We start from the raw sequence: 14578 nt of genomic DNA, 5'->3' as shown, positions 1-14578 counted from the left end.
GCCTGTGCCTCACTACCAAAGAGCCACTACTACAAATGTACACATATGAATGAAAAAGATGAATCAATATCCAGGGAAAAACACTTAAATGAATTACAACGTCAATCAAGCCATTGGCCTTTGCTCTGAAGTCCTCCATATAATCTGCCTCCAGATTTAGAGCCCATGGTGTGAAGGGGTCAGATGAGTATACTGTATGAGGAAGGTTTCTCTAGTGAGGCAGAACGTAACGATGACGTGGTGTCGACAGCTGACCTTTTCAACTCTGAAATAATAACACTAACACTATCCATAAAATGTGGTGTAGAGTAGACGGGATGGTGTAAATCGCATTAGCCAAAGGTCTGTCCTTAACTAAAGGTCTAGTCCAAAGAGGGACCCATGCTGCTATGTGCCAGTGTTTCTTTAATATACTGGACACAGTCACTCTGTGATCTATGATGTAGCACTGAACCGAGAAGTGGGAGATCACTGAATGAGCTGCTCTTAGAAACTGAGAGTATCTGTTTCATTTTAGCCCGAGACATTCTTATTTTCAGTCTGTGGAACAGACAACCTTTACCCTGTGAGTCTCACCACAACACCTGTGTGTGTTGTCAGAGAGCTTCTTAGATGTTAGGGTCAGTGTTGCCTTTGAAAGTTACCAGAACATCCAGTAGGTCATGAAGGCTTTCACTGCACCCTTAAAAATGAAGGTTCGAGATAGAACCTAAAGTGGAAAAAATGAATATTAAACATAAAAATGTTCTTCAGAGCACTAAAAGTGCTGCTACTGTGAAGAACATTTTGGTTTGGTATTCACTTCAGCACTAAAGGGATAAAAAGGAAACAACCACAACCGTCTCCACTGTCCTTAGAGTTAACACTCTAAAGACAGTGGAGATGGTTGTGGACTTCAGGAAGAACTGAACACACATGTCCCCACCACCCTGTGTGACTCAATAGTCGACTCTGTGGAGTCTTTACGCTTCCTGGGAACCATCGTCTCCCAGGACCTCTCATCACGAAAGCCCAGCAGAAGATGTATTTCCTGTGGCAGCTGCCAAAGACAATGATGGTGCACTTCTACACCGCCATCATTGAGTCCATCCTCACCTCCTCCATCACCATCTGGCATGGACATGGAAAACGGCCGCTCAAGCTGAAGCCTGTTTCCCTTAATTTAGACCCGCCCACAAGCTCCTCCTTGTGTGTGTGTTTGGTAATTAGGCGCACATAAGAGACTTTAGAAGTCAAAGTGTACGTTAGTCAGAGAAATGCGTTACACCATCCTGCAACACCTTCACTGGCTCCCAATAAAGCAACAGATCCACTTCAAGATCCTCCATCAACTACAAAGCTCTCAATAATCTATAAAGTGTCTTTAAGTTTTATTGAAAGTGCTGATAAATACAATGTATTATTATTATTATTATTATTATTATTATCATTTCATTATAAGTGCAGAACCTCAACAATGCAAACATTTAAAAAAAGCTTATATTTAATGTCAATGAGATACACTATTTTCATGTATCATTTTTATGTTGAAAGGAAGCAACTGTTTAAAAAAAACACCAACAATGTAAGATTTAAATCACAATTAGATTACAAATGTGATTTTATACATCCATAGTCATGATAACTGTGAAACTAAGTTTTTTCCTCTATAACTGTATAATCAAAATTGATGATTGTTGTACCCCAAACTGTCCCACTGTTCATGTCATGCATCAATATATTTTTGTCAGGTGATGGATAGTAGAGATGCAGAAGGAGATACTGGAGGAGATAGAGGAGGAGAAGCTGGAGGAGGTTAGTCAACTTCACTGAGTGAAGTTGACTAACAAGGAGAAACACAGAATTGGGTGATAATGTTTTACAACCAGTCAAACCAAAAAAGGAAACAGTACACTTAAAAGTAGCAATAGAAAACTAGAAGAACTACTAGAAAACACAGTGAACTGAAAGAGTTAGAGTTTTATTAAAAATACTTGTGTGTCCCCAGATCAACATCGGCAGAGATGGTGATTGGCTGCAACCTTCCGTTGCTTCAGGACCTGTACGCCTCCAGGACTCTGAGGCGTACAGCAAAGATTGTGGCTGATTCCTCCAACCCTGGACACAAACTCTGTGTCACTCCCCTCTGGCAGGAGGCTGCAGTCCATCAGGACCAGAACCTCACGCCACAAGAACAGTTTCTACCGTCCGCTGCTAGATCCTCCACCCTAACCTACATGTCACATGGACATCTACATCTATATGCATTACATTAACACTCAGCCTTTACTGAACATCTTTTGGACTTCCTTGTTTTGTTAAATACTTGCACATATTTATTTATATTGTTTATATTTTTTAATACTTGATTTTTTTTAATCTTCCTCGTATTTTATTTAATGTTTGTTATGCACCAATTACACCAAGACAAATTCCTTGTAAGTGAAAACCTACTTGAAAATAAATCTGATTCTGAACGTGTTGGTTGCCGTAAAGGAACATTTTCCCTGATGGTCTGAAACATTCACTAAATGTGTCTCTATTCACTTTTTAGAAATGAAGTCACTAAAATGGTCTGAAAAGTCACTTAACTACCAACTCTGTGCACAGCTGCAATTTTCTGTAGTGGTCCCAGTAATGACGTGAAGCTATGTTTGCCTCAAAAACTCTGACTATGACGGGCTCTGGTGAGGGGATCATTCACAGCTGCCATCATACTGGATCACAGCCAGCTCTCTGAAGACAATCATTTCACTGTGTGGCTTTTGATACTGGTGTTTGTAAATGTTTGCAATGAGGTTCATTTTAATAGAAGGGGGAGAATTTTGCACCAAATGTGTGCCTGGCCTAATTTAAATATATGCAAATTGCACTGGAGCACTGATGTGTTATCTGCTTGCAGTGCAGTACTCTGAGAATCATTTTTGTGTCCAACTTTCCATTGTTTACACCTCTTACTTCAGGTTTAGCTCCACGCAGTCATCAAAGGGAAGTTCTCACCAGTGATTTTACAGAGTGCAAGGCTCGTCCTGAGTCTCTTATTTCCTCTCTGTGAACACAAAGCTCTCTTCATTTTGTTCTCAAGTCTGCCAAGTCTACATAAATGCTGCCCTATACAATGAGATAACAACAAATTATGCAGTAATGACTTTTTAATTTTCATTTTTCAATGTCTACCACCACCTGCTGGATGTTTAGTTGTCTTCTCATTTCATTTAGTCATTTCACTCACACACACACACACACACACACACACACACACACACACACACACACACACACACACACACACAATAGAAAGGGTAATGGTCATTTCTTCATCTCAAACAATGAATTGAAACAAAAGTTAACAACAGTGGTGTGTATACCACAACAAAACATTTGAATGTCTCAGTAACTTGTCATGTGACCTTGAGCATCAACTGCAGCTCGACGAGACGTCTCATGCTGTTCACAAGTGGACTTATTCCAACCTGCTGATGACACTCTGTGACACTCAGCGCTCAGTGGTAACTTCCCTCTGAGGACTTCCTGTTTGAAGCCTCACACTGACCAGGTACTGCTGATGGATTGTTAGGTGTCGTCTTGCTGTCATGATGTCAGAATGTGAACAGCATGATGAAGAGGACTGTTTCAATACAAACTGTCATTGAAGCAGAACATTTAGTGGAACATTCATGGATCACTTGTTTGTTAGAGAACAGCATGTTATGTAATAAGTACTGAAACAATGAACAGTTGGACAAGTGCATTCAAAAGTTTAGAGAAGGTCAAATGAAGTTCACCTGGAAAGGTTAGAGTGCATTTTAGGGGCACTCTGGAATTTCATCCCAAGCTGAATATCCTGAACTTTTGGTGAGTAGTGTGTATACATATAGACACAACATGATACTTCATAAACACATGCATGACTGGCAGTATACAGAGAGTACTACAGCAAAGAAGAGAATCATTTTTATTTTTAATTATTTTATATTCTGTGGTGAGAAGTTGCCACTGACCATGGACCCAGCCAGAAAGGCCACACCTCCAAGGACTCAGCTGCACTGAAGGTCTCAAACGGCTTGGCTACCTGCTGAACAGTGAGCCAGCCCGCTCCACCTCCTGTACAGCTTTAGGATGTGAGCGTAGATGGAGACAAGCACCTTTAGTTTTCTGCTGCTCTAGACTTGACTTTGGTTGATGAGGAAATGAGGCCACACATGATCTAACTTGGCCACCTTGACCTGTGACAAACCTGCTACTTATGTCTTAACGGGGGGCAGACACCTGCGACTGTGGCACATGGAGATTGGGCCCACATAGAACGTGGATGTGGACTTAAAGTCTGTGGGCTGTCATGGTGGTTTATTAATCTCTGGTGCATAAGTGCAACCAGCTCGACAGTATTTCACAAAACCACCCACATCACTTCTGCTATAGGAGCTGTAAACTGACCTCAGTTGTTATAATGTCAAGCCTTTCATATAACATCTGTTCATTTAGAACCTTCTTCTTTGTCTACAATAATAATAAAGAGATGTTGATGATCTCGTTTTGACCTTGTTCAGCTTGTAGTTGGGTAGATATTAAACACAAATCATTCAGTAAATGATTTATTATTTGAGTTACATCAACTGTCTTCCTGTCTTTACACCCCTTTTTAAAAGACGCAACATGATACTTCACACACATCTCATTTTATCTATATATATATATTCTCAGGTCATTTTAAGTTCACACCTATTTACTCTTTAGAGCCTCCCAGTATAATAACTGGAGTTCATCATAGGAAGCATAGTGCATTAATATTGATATTATGCTAGTATTTACGTTAACAGAAAATCAATATCATGGTGATATATACATGTCACCTTTTTCAGACAGTCTGGATAAGATAGGGGACCGCAACCCTTTAAGCACATTGTTTGTTTACTGGTTTTATGATGTAATTTCAGTGTCAACAGTACGATCATATGCAGCATCAGGTGAGGTGAACACACCTGTAACCAGTTGGCTAATCACCGTCATCACTAAGACAGCAGCGTGCTGGACCTGTGAGGAGGAGGTGGAACAAACACGTCCAGACAGCAGCAACTACGAAGCAGACGCCGGGCAGCGGGTAGAGAGCAGTGATGCTTGTGAATGCTTGGAGTGTTTATACTGAAACAGTCCCCAGTCTGTGTTGTGTCCTTTGCTGAGTTACCCACAGTGGCAGAAGACATGCCACAGTAATAATCAATCGAATAGTTTTTGATTATTTCTTACAGTGTTAAATCAATCAAATCAAAATCAGCGAGTTAGTTCATATAAAGGCTGCTTTCACGAGCCTCCAGCTTTAAAGGCTTTTCATCTGTTGCTATGTGAATGTTCAGTGTAGGAAGCAGATCATTTATAATAAATATAATCGGGTTTTTTTTCAGAGATCATATGTCTCTTTTTACACATCAACAAAAATTATACCTTGCAGTAAAGGTCAGACATAACATATTAGACATTAGATAGATAGATGAGATATTTTTCTAAATATTTAAAACATTTATTGAAGTTTGTTCTTCATTTTTGATGAGTTGTCCACATAAAACTCTTTAATACTTGTGTTAAATGTAGGATGGACCTTTCACTGTGTTGGGCATCTTCTACATTTATGTTATTTCATGCAGAGGGGTCACAGTCTATCGATGGACATCGTCTGCTCAGTTAGAAAACGTCGAGATGTTTGATGTGCGGTCATTTTTTTTCAACATGGAACTTTTACGCGCGACACATTTAGTGACTCTTCCAGAACTTTATTGTATGAGTCAGGGTGGAAACAGCACTGAGACCCAAGATAACAATAAACCATGTACACGTGTGAGACATCAAAATCAAAGCAGTCTAATATCTGTGACCAGCGTACAGCACCAGTACTGCCACCACAGCATGACTTACATGAATCTCACTGGAGGCAGCTGGACTGTTGTACACTCACCACCCAGACAGCCAGGGTGGTGTCCATCATTCTATAAGAAATATGTCATCCAAACAATGCCAGAATAAAAATCAAAGTATATTCATCATACCAGGAGGAAAAGTGTTGGTTATGTTCCATCCATCACAGCTGAGCCTGTCTTCTTACAGTATGTACAGTATGGACGTATGTGCACGTCAGAGAGGTTATGCTGTACACTGTGTGTGTGTGTGTGTGTGTGTGTGTGTGTGTGTGTGTGTGTGTGTGTGTGTGTGTGTGTGTAGTGTCTATCGGTAGAGGTAATCAGCTTGTATGTTGGCAGCTATCTCTGGTTCCCACTTGTCTCCGTTGTTGAGGAGCTTCTCCTTGTTGTAGAGCAGCTCTTCATGGGTTTCGGTGGAAAACTCAAAGTTAGGACCCTGAAGACGAGAAGGACGGAAAGACAGACAGAGAGGGGGGCGGAAGAACTGGTAAGAAAGAGGACAGACAACACACCCAGGAAACTTTCTGAAGCAGTCAAAATGGTGACATCTGCTGGACGCCTACTGCCGTTGCATTGAGTCAGCTATAAGAGCCATCTTTTAACATGATGTGAAAATCTGAATTTACTGCACACACACCTCTACGATGGCATCCACAGGACACGCCTCCTGACAGAAGCCGCAGTAGATACATTTGGTCATGTCGATGTCGTAGCGAGTCGTCCTCCTGCTGCCATCAGCACGAGTCTCTGCTTCGATTGTGATGGCCTGGACACACATAGTTGGTGATGAGGAGGGACACACACACACACACACACACACACACACACACACACACACACACACACACAGTATTTTCTTAGAGTTTTATTCATGGCTTACAGAAACTGTACATATAGTCACAGGTTTCACGTTATTCACAGTGAAGACTTGTATAAACATACGTATGTGTGCTTGATGCAGTCAAACCACATCTAGTGGACAGAGGTAGGGCGCAGACACAAAAAGCACAGCGCACATATACATCATCAAAAAGTGTTAAGCTAACTTTAGCATTGTATTTAGCTAAGTTTAGAAGCTACATGCTTATTCCCGTCTGACCGCTGATCATCTTTCACGTTTTGTTTCTACTGTTGTGATTTCGACGTATTGTTCTTCACCTCCCTCGATTGCCTGTGTTACTTCCGGCTATGTCACATGCAGCTGTGACCTAATTGCTTGCACTTGGGGTCAGCATCGACAAGAGGTCAAAGTTGAGACCATTTAAACCTCAAGCTGTGTCCCAAGAACAACGCACTGCACCTCACCTCACCCCCCCCATTCAAATTAAAACATCAGCACAGGCAGCGTTTACCAGCTGATCATATGTGGGCAGTGTCTGTGTCTGACCTAAGCTACATATGGGGACACATTTCAGATAAAAGAGGTTAAATAGGGACAGCTTTTCCAAGTGGGAGACAAAAGCTGTGTCTTCAATTGCAATTAGTGGTCAGTGGTTAAGGTCGAGGTTATGGTGAGTCTGGGAAATGAATGCAAGTCTGTGTGTGTGTGTGTGTGTGTGTGTGTGTGTGTGTACCTGGGCAGGGCAGATAGCTTCACACAGCTTGCAGGCAATGCACCGCTCCTCCCCTGAAGGGTACCTGGTGTAACATCATTTTGTTACTGCACCAAGAGCTTCTTATATACAGTTATATACAGCATATACAGTCATTATGAGCTGCGGTCAACATAAACTGAGCTGCTAAGCCACTCGATTATAGTTCACTCCAAATGTAGATTTTAAGGCACTTTCAGACAGAGCAGAACCCCACCAGGTACGTCTCAGAAGCATCTTGTTTTGATCGCCAGAGTTCAACTTGCTCAGATTTGGTCTCTTTTTTGTTTGTTTATCTGCTTTTAAATATGTAAATATGCTATGTATTTAGATTGCTTCCCTCTTGGCTGTCTCTGCAGTTTGTACAGGGTGTTTTATTTTGAGCGGATTCTCTATGGCGTTTCTGTGTCTGACTTCCTGGCACTCAGCTGCTCTGTGCAGATTGACGCGGGCTGCTTGCAGCGTCCATCGTAAATAGAACAGCTGAGTATTCTCTGCGGAGCTTCTGAAACGGACCGTGGCAGGGACTGGTGGGGTTTGAAACACTGACTAGAATGGCTGCAATTAGCTCCGTAAGCCAGAATGTATTGCATCCGTGCCCAATGAAATCTGGCCATAAAACATCATTAGATGACTTGACTTGATATGATCCACTGATGGAGTGTTGTTCACCTGCGCAGGGCGTGTTCTCCTCTGAAGCGTGGTGACAGCGGCCCCTTCTCAAACGGGTAGTTGATGGTGGCGGGCTCTCTGAACAGGTAGCTCATCGTCATGCCCAGACCTGACATTGTGACACAATCATTCATGTGTGAATGAGAAGGAACATTTCATAAACACACATGCATCACGCAGACAAAAAAAACATAAACATAAAATACATTTTGAAATTGATTAAAAAGAAACTGATTAACTGTTGGTTGAAATAAAACGTGTTTTTGGTCCCTCTGTGACTCAAGACTGTTTTTTCTTTCCTGGTCTGTAAACTTCTTGAGATAAACTGCTGTGAAACATTTAATCACTTCACTTTGTCACATGTAAAATATTCATTCATATTGTTATTGATGTGTGTGTGGGATTCAGCTGACCTCTGAACAGCTCCGTCCACAGCAGTGTCTGAGCTGCTCGGTCTGTGATGGACTTCATGTCTGTGGGCATCTCCTGAGCGTTCACATACTCTGCGCACACGCACACACACACACACACACACACACACACACACACACACACAGGAGAGAGAGCTGCCAGTCAGTGTGTGCTAACATAATGACATATTTTGAAAATGGTGTAATTTCCATGTCAGTACTGTGTGATATATATTTGAATTTAAGCAGGAATGGTCCCGTTGACATTAAAAAACCTTGTTTTCAAGGGAGTCCTGGCAGCAGGACAAACTGAACGAGTAAATGAAATAAGATACAAAACAAACAGAAACACATAGCTTCTAACAAAATAATAACTGCGGTACAAGCCATGAATTCAGCAGTATCAGTTAAAGCAACGACATCCACACTATTCTATCTTGAGGTCTGTCAATGAAGATTTTCAAACAATCTAAAAAACATTCAGTCGGAGGGTGACAAGGAGCCAAACACCCTCTTCTCAAGTTCTGTACGAACATTTGGTACAGACAAGAAGATCACAACGAGTACCGTCCATCATGCTTCTGAGAAATATAAGAACATAGATGGGATGGGAGCAACCCAAGAATCATCCTCTATATGAAAATATTGCAACCAAACAAATCAACCCTTGCATCATCCTCCCTTCTGTGTATGTAAGAGAGCTTACAGTGGCTGTGAACTCGCCAAAACACAAAAGTCCCGATCTAGAGTCAGTGTTTATTTTGCTGCGGACTCTGTGGAAGAGGTTGTGAATGTCAAACTTTGATCGTAAGATAACAAAAACGTCACAATTCTTTTTTTAAGATGACTTAACACTCATAGATGTCACACACTGGAACTTAAGAGTATGCAGTTAAGATTAGGGCTGCTCGATTATGGAAAAAAATCAATATCACGATTATTTTGGTCAATATTGAAATCACGATTATTCAAATGATTAATTTTGAGTTTCACAATGCATTTATTCAGCATTTCTCTGTCTCTCAAAAAACACTTTGTTATTGATTCTTTATGCAAATTGAAACTCTCAAAAAACACTTTGTTATTGATTCTTTATGCAAATTGAAAATAAAATTTTGGCTACAAATATGTACTTTACAGCTGTTTTGCAATGTATAAAGCATTAAATCAATAAAATAAATATACTTTATGGAGCATTAAATAAGGCATAGAAAAACATAATTGTATCCAAAATAAACTATGGATCCAGCTGCTCTGCAAGTTCTCTATATTTATAGAACAAAATAAATATAATAATAAGCATAAGCATCAATAAGCAATAAGCATCTTCTTGAAACCCTCACCCTCGACTGTATTAATGGGTTGCATATCTTTAGCTAAGAAATATCCAATGGCAGCTGTTAGGCCCCGTTTACACGTACACGGGTATTTTAAAAAACGGAGACATTTCCCTTCGTTTGTACCGATCTTTTACACGCAAACGGTGAATTCGCCTCTGAAAATGAATCGAGTTTTAGGCAGCTGATGCACCAAAAGTGCGACCAATGTTTACCGTTCGCTATGACGATGACCATGGAAGCAGCCGCCCATAGGCTTGGTGTAGTTATGATGGCGCTCGATGGCGTATTTATGCGGGTTGATGTAAACGAAAACTTTTTTGAAAACGATGCTATGTGCACGATGTTATTTTGGAAAACGGAGGGAGGGAAATATTAGGTTCTCAACAAACCCGGCTATGTGTAAACGTAGCCTAATGTCTTGTGCCTCTCCGAACTTGTCGGATAAGGAGTCGCATTAAACAATGTGTCTGTGATCGATGACTGAGTTTGTGTTGACGTCTTGCTGGTTGTGGCACTGGCTTTGTCTTTTTGTTTCTTTATTAATTCGTCGTGAGTGACTTTGTGCTTTTGTTTGAGATGGTTGATGGTCTTGAAATGGAATGTATTGCGCATGCGCGTCTCTCAGAACTTGTGTGATGAAAAGTGGAAAATAAATCGTTTAAACTCCATTATATGATTTTTGAGATCGTTTGACAACAAAATCGAAATCAAAATTCGATTAATTGCACAGCCCTAGTTAAGATAATCACTGGCAAATGTTTGCATCAGAAAATAAATGATTTACAGGCTGTAACATTAAGACAACTCATAGACAATCATTAAAGTAAAGAGGAAAATATGAACAGCAGACCAGAAATGACTTTTAACATGGAGGTGATGGAGAAACATTTAGAAGTAGTTGCTAACAGAAACGTGTTCTACTGAACTATTGAAAGATCTAAATCTGTTGCTCTTCATCACAAGCTCTGCATTTATGTCCATTTTTCAGTGAGTGAGTTCAGCACAAAGACAGCTGGCTAACTGTCTGACCTCACGTCACCGTACAGGCAGTGAAAGTATTTTAAGAGGAGACACAACACAGACAACAATACAACACAATGAGCTGAGGTAAGTGTGTGTTTGCTGTGGTGGTACTTACTGAATCCTTGCCTTTGTGTAGACACACTGAAGGACCTCACTAGATTCTGGCTGGCCACAGAAGTGCCTGCAGGTAGAGATGAACCACAAAGTACATTCTCATTAAGACTGCTATACATTCCACTGCCAACATAACTGAAGGATATTACACAGTGTGCTTATGACGTGTTACTATGACAACTTCTTGCATGTGACCGCGGATGCCATGTTGGCTGTCCTGCGGCTTCCGCCTCCAAAATAATCTATAAATCAGCAAAGACGTGGATCATCGGCAGAACTGAGGCGGGCTGAATGACACCTGGGTGCTCTAAATAAGCCATCTGTAAGGGCACCTACCTGTCAATCTAAGAGGCCGCACTGTAGGGATGTGCGATATATTGTCAAAAACATTCCCCACGGTAAGAATATGTCATCCCACGATAAAAATGATAAATTCCCATTGATGACGTATGAATGTGCGCGACACACTCACAGCCCAACATGCATATTGACAAACATGGCGAAAGGCGAGAGCAGATACGGCAGGCAGCGTGGAGCTCTTTCCTCACACTCTGGCCACCAATCAAGAGACTATCCAGGTGGATTCACTGACTAAACTCTGATCATCTACCTGTGTGTGTGTTCTCACTTTGTTTATTTCATGTACCAGCTTCTAAATCTGAGTCTGACTCTCAATTTACGCCCAAAATAATGACACGAAGAAGCTGAATTAGATTTGTGTCCGATGATTAGACAGCGAGTGAGAGAACAAGAGAAAAAGAGAGACAGACAGACAGACAGATAACAATGACAGAGAGCGAGCACTGGCCTTGATAAAGCTGTTATTAATCAGAGAATTAAAAAGTTATTTCCTGATTGTTTCACAGCGGTTACATTCAGCAGGAATAGACACGCTCCCCCTAGCCTTTATTTTTCTGTGGTGATAGATTTATAGTCAAAAAGATTAGGCTGAATTGGTGTTTATTTTTTTAGAAATTATCGGGATACATTTTTTAGTCCATATCGCCCATCCCTACTGCACTGTTAATCCTGCATAACTTTAAGCCTTAATATCAGGTGAGTTGTATATAAATTCATCCTCAGTACAGTTGTCATGAACGGGGAAATTATCTAGAGAGACATGTTTTGTAGCTAGCCTCAAGTGGACGTTTGAAGACTGACAGTTTTCAGCACTTCTGCGCTGGCCTCCTCTCACAGACACAGAGGCTGCCACTTGAGACCAACAAGCCCTCTGCTCATGTACACAAACAGTGACTGAAGTCAGTGTACGGTGTGTGAGTGTCACAGTACCGAGACAGGCTGACAGGAAATCAAACTTTATGTGATTACTTGTCAAATAATCATAAATGATGCTAATAATACATCCTGTTTGTACCTCGGGTAACTTTGTAGGTGCATGTGAATGTGTATGTGTGTCTCCTACCTGGTCTTGACACGGAGTACAGTAAACGCAACGTTGCTGCCATCCCGTATTCAAAGCTGCAATGACACATGAAAAGAATGAAAAGGAACAGTTCAGAAAATCTGTATCAATACGTGATTATATTGTTTGTGTGTGAGCAAGCAGTCATTACGGACACTGAAGGACGTTGTTAGTGAAGTAGACACTGAGGTTAAACCCGCCACAAGAACAACCCACTGACTAACACGAGCTGCTGTGCACGGTGCCGTTACTGTTGCTGTCAGCCATAACCTGGTCTCACTGTGTGTCATGAAGTCAAAGTGAGGCACACTGACTGACGGACTGACCTCACAGTCACCGAGAGCTGCATTTCAACCGAGCTAATCCCGCTGTGAGGCTAGCATGACATTGCTCAGCTAGCCAACGCTAACGTGCAAAGAGCGAGCACACACACAAAACACCTTTGTAATGACTAAACTTCCACACACACACACACAGTTGTAGTTTCATTTATGATGTTCAGAGTTTACCGCTGAGCTGAGCTCGCGCTGCTGTAGCGGGCTCGAGCTTGTACTGTCAAGGACTTTTGACAGAGGTCGCGTGAGGTGATTTAAGGATGGTTATAAACATTTCTAGACCACATATGAATGATAATAAGTTAAGTAATTAATATGGCGTGAATGAGCTTTGTAAGAAATAAGTATTTTATAACATGAAATGGGTTCAAACTCACCGAAATGTCGCTATTTGGCCTTCTGAACCAGAACAGCGGACGATTTGCAGAAACGGACCGTGCGCGTACCGGAAGTGACACAACGTGATAACGTCACCGACGCCCCTGGCTGCAGCCCGCAGATCGGGGCGTGCCTCAACGTTGAGCCACGCCCACATTGAGCCACGCCCCCGGGGTGGCGGAGACTATGAACGGCAAGTGGCCGCTCTGTGTAAATAATATTTTAATTATGTGTATATAATATAATATAATATACTATAATAGGATATAATATAATAAATAAATATAATATAAAAATTATTAATTTATTATATATATTATATATATATATATATATATATATATATATTATATATATATATATATATATAATAATAATTAAATATTATTTATTTTTATAATTGTTTAAAAAAAAGAAAAATATATACACTGGGATAGTTTCAGGTGTTACATTTAGTGCAATATTTTATTCCGGTCTTAGTTGAACACGAACACTAACACTGAACTTCAAAATAAAACAGGAAACAAAAGACACAGACCATGACAGTAGCCTACACTTCAAAAGCAGAAAATGCCTGCATATGTTGCGTGTCCATAATTTCACTGCAGAATGCCTCATGGTCTTCCTGCAGACTGAACAGGAAGATGAACGGTTCCCAGACCCCTTCATTCTCCTCTTCATCCAGGCCTTCAGACATTCTGAGGCGTTCCACCGCCCTCAAGCGACCTTTCTGGTCCATTGAGATGACTTGGGGAAGGGAAAGTTTCCCCTTGAATGTTTGTGTGGTACACCACTTTGCTGCCTCTATGATGTAAGTAAGGGTTGGAGAAATTAAATAAGACAGAGATACATTTCCAAATAAAATATGAATCCAAAAGACAAAATAGACAAAACAAAATAAACTAAACATGACTGGATTCACAAACAATATGTATGACGCACCTCTGTCTAGTCCAGTTTCGTTGCAGCCGCATACTTGCAAAAAGGGCAGTGGAATAGCACTGTTGGTGCATGGTTGGTGTATCACCTTCCAGCAGTATAGTGACATGTCTCTACATATCAGAGAGGAAAAGAATAGACACAAAAATAATAATTAGAAATCCACAAGACCATAAATATTAAAGAATTTTTCACCTCAACAACAAATGTTGATTCATGGATGCTAAGAGCTGTCACACGACCTTGAAGCTATTAAGCTAAATTCTCATATTTCAAATATTTTGTTTTATGAGACAAGGCTTTTTAATGAAATTTTGGCAGTCCTCGTTTGTTTTGAAAACTGGACATTTCCACATTCTGTAGTAGGTTAGTGCTGGCTTTCTCAATCAATGTTGGAGCTACTGGCTTGACTACAGTACGCAGCCTAAAAAAAAAAATGCTCCATAGTTTACACCAGATTA

The 14578-nt window shown here is 40.8% G+C and overlaps 1 protein-coding gene across 2 annotated transcripts; it reads right to left on the bottom strand.

Annotated features, from left to right (window-relative positions):
- Positions 1 to 5726: 5726 nt before the first annotated feature.
- ndufs8a (NADH:ubiquinone oxidoreductase core subunit S8a) lies at positions 5727 to 13303 on the bottom strand. Of its 2 annotated transcripts, none has more exons than XM_010729362.3 (8): positions 13178 to 13303; positions 12466 to 12521; positions 11044 to 11109; positions 8569 to 8658; positions 8156 to 8264; positions 7466 to 7529; positions 6529 to 6657; positions 5727 to 6327 (listed from the first exon to the last, which is right to left on the bottom strand). In XM_010729362.3, exons 2-8 carry the CDS (start codon positions 12506 to 12508, stop codon positions 6196 to 6198), a joined length of 633 nt encoding a protein of 210 aa, XP_010727664.3. In that variant the 5' UTR covers positions 12509 to 12521; positions 13178 to 13303; the 3' UTR covers positions 5727 to 6195. The 2 variants fall into 2 exon arrangements, with proteins under 2 accessions (XP_010727664.3, XP_027139367.1); XM_027283566.1 differs by lacking the exon at positions 13178 to 13303 and adding an exon at positions 12975 to 13032.
- Positions 13304 to 14578: the final 1275 nt, after the last annotated feature.

Source organism: Larimichthys crocea, chromosome X (assembly GCF_000972845.2).
Source record: "Larimichthys crocea isolate SSNF chromosome X, L_crocea_2.0, whole genome shotgun sequence".
Lineage (NCBI taxonomy): Eukaryota > Metazoa > Chordata > Actinopteri > Sciaenidae > Larimichthys > Larimichthys crocea.
Note: the sequence above shows the minus strand (reverse complement) of the source record. Positions and strands in the feature narration are given on the sequence as shown.